Source organism: Triplophysa rosa, linkage group LG2, assembly GCF_024868665.1.
Source record: "Triplophysa rosa linkage group LG2, Trosa_1v2, whole genome shotgun sequence".
Classification (NCBI taxonomy): domain Eukaryota; kingdom Metazoa; phylum Chordata; class Actinopteri; order Cypriniformes; family Nemacheilidae; genus Triplophysa; species Triplophysa rosa.
Window position 1 is genome coordinate 25,280,972 of NC_079891.1, and position 2,319 is coordinate 25,283,290.

At 40.8% G+C, this 2,319-nt stretch overlaps 1 protein-coding gene across 1 annotated transcript; it reads left to right on the forward strand.

Moving 5' to 3' along the window:
* The first annotated feature begins 649 nt into the window (after positions 1–649).
* On the forward strand, positions 650–2,033 carry tcima (transcriptional and immune response regulator a). The gene has a single exon (XM_057324032.1). The coding sequence runs from the start codon at positions 1,156–1,158 to the stop codon at positions 1,456–1,458; it is 303 nt and encodes a 100-aa protein (XP_057180015.1). The 5' UTR covers positions 650–1,155; the 3' UTR covers positions 1,459–2,033.
* The last annotated feature ends 286 nt before the right edge of the window (positions 2,034–2,319 follow it).

The following is a 2,319-nucleotide window of genomic DNA, read 5'->3' on the forward strand; positions in this document are numbered from 1 at the left end:
ATCAACAAATGCAAACCGGAAGTCTTCGGGCCATGGGTGTGCGTCCAATAATACTGTCTATAGATAATCCATACATCTATATTGATTAAGAAACAATACTAAGTTCTGAAATAAAAGTATGTTTGCGTGTAAAAATGCATACCATGTCATGTAAAGAACTGAATTAACTTTTCGATTTTTACTGTTGTAGACATCGTCACAATGTATTGATGGAATAGCTCCTATCTCCTGTGCTGTTTGCTAAAATCTCACAATAGAAGAGATTTCATCAATGTCAAACTTTGAACTCTTGAGCTAGAGTGGAAGACTGTACAGTTGAAACCATGTCTGGGATGGTTGTCATATTTATGTTTGTGTGCAGTACAGTTGAAATAATGGGTAATAAGGTTAACGACACCTATTACAATAGCATTGTGATGACACTAATTATGAAGAGTCCTATGACGAGAGTGAAGGGAGTTTTTGTCTGAAAAGTAATGACACTACATTGTGTATCAAATAACCATTCAGTAACACATTCTTGAAGCTGCTGTATTTTGTTTCTGTTTACAAAATACATATCTTTGCAAACAACATAAATCACAAATATTTATTATATTACTGAAGATGTTTCACCGGTGCCTAGTTTTATTACACTAAAACTATTTAGAAATTTGAATGTGTAAAAATGTGCTTTATGTGATCAACAACACTTTTTAAGTCAAAAAATATGTCAGCAAATAAGTACTTCGCATAATGTTTTAATTTATAGGATGTTTTAGTTACAATAGTTTCCATAGTTTCTAGTACAAATCGCTGCATTATAGGCTACTAATAGACTACTATATAGGCTACGTGCATACCTCACTATACATTATATACATAGCTAGGCCTTTACATATGTTTATGTCTTGCTCACTGTGTCATCATCCTCGTGTATTGTGTCAGAGAGCTCTCCTCTCATCCATAATTACTGGCATTTCCATCAAGTCAAATAGGTTATCAGAACGGGGAGGCGTTCCCGTCCGGAGGCAGCGCGATGACGTCATATCGTATGCGGGCTCTATAAAGAGCGAGCCGTCCATCTAAACTCCTCACTCCTCTCACGGCCATCAAAGCGGCTCAGCTTTTCGAGTTGGCAACTCCAACGCTACAAAACCGAATAAAAGCCGCAAGATGTCGACCGACATGTACACGGAATCTCGCCGGGTCTGCCCTTCACTCCGCGGCAACAAGTTTGACACGGCGCACCGCAAACGGGCGGCGGCGAACATCTTCGAGAACGTGAACCAGGACGCGCTCATGAGGCTCTTCCAGAAAACGGGAGACATGAAAGCCGAGGAGAGGGTGAGGAGCATCTTCTCCTTCGCGCAGGATCCCGAAGAGACGGCCAGAGCTTTGATGGCCCTCAAGCAGAGGAAGAAGGATAAGTTCCTGCAGATCGTGGGGGTGGTTCGACACTTTCTCAAACTGCGTTGACTGTCTACACGCGATGACGAAATGGTCGTTGATTCAGACAGTGACACGCCAGTGACACATGGCGATGAAGCGTCCAGAATGGACGAGAAGGAACAAAACGGATGAAGGAAAGCCCAGTAAAGCCAACAAATGGCAGTATTACAACGCACACAGCGCCGAGTGCTCTTTGATACAGAACATGAAGGACTGGACTGGTGCTGTGTGCGCGAGAGGGGCGCGATGACGCTCGTGTGAAGGAATCCCCTCGTGCATCATGAAGACGCGCGAAAACTTGTCTCATGAACTATACATGTATTTTGAAGAAGGACTTTATCACGTGCTACTGCACCTTACAGGTGTGTTTAATGGTGCAAAAGAACTGTGATCGGAGACCGGTGATGAAGTTACAAGAACACTGCCCGAAAAATGCCTACAAACATTGAAATGCCTTGTCTCTATTCCAGTTTGACGTCGTGATGCTTGTTTTAACACTCAATGGCCACTCATTTATTTGTCACAGTGTTTTGATAACACCATGCACTTGTTTCCAAAATTATGTTGCATTACTATTTGTATAATAAATTATTAACTAAAAAGTTTGTCTGTTCTCTTGACTTTTATTTTGCTTTGGAATTAGTTTAAAACGCAGGTTAATGTACAGTAGCCTACAGTAAAATGAGGTCAGCAGATGAGGTCCATCTTGTACAAATCGTAGGTTTTTGACCAAAGTAGGCTGTCAAAGTAACAGTAAAACAGCAAGATTCATTAAAAAAGGAAACAATCTATAAATTTAAGTAGCCGTCTCTGACAACAATAAGATCTAGAACAAGAATAATATCATCAAAAATTTAACTTGTGTTGCATGAGGGTCATTTCTGTTAC

What these genes read in the sequence shown, in the direction of transcription:
- tcima (XM_057324032.1), top strand. Translation starts at nt 1,156, where the DNA reads ATGTCGACCGACATGTACACGGAATCTCGCCGGGTCTGCCCTTCACTC.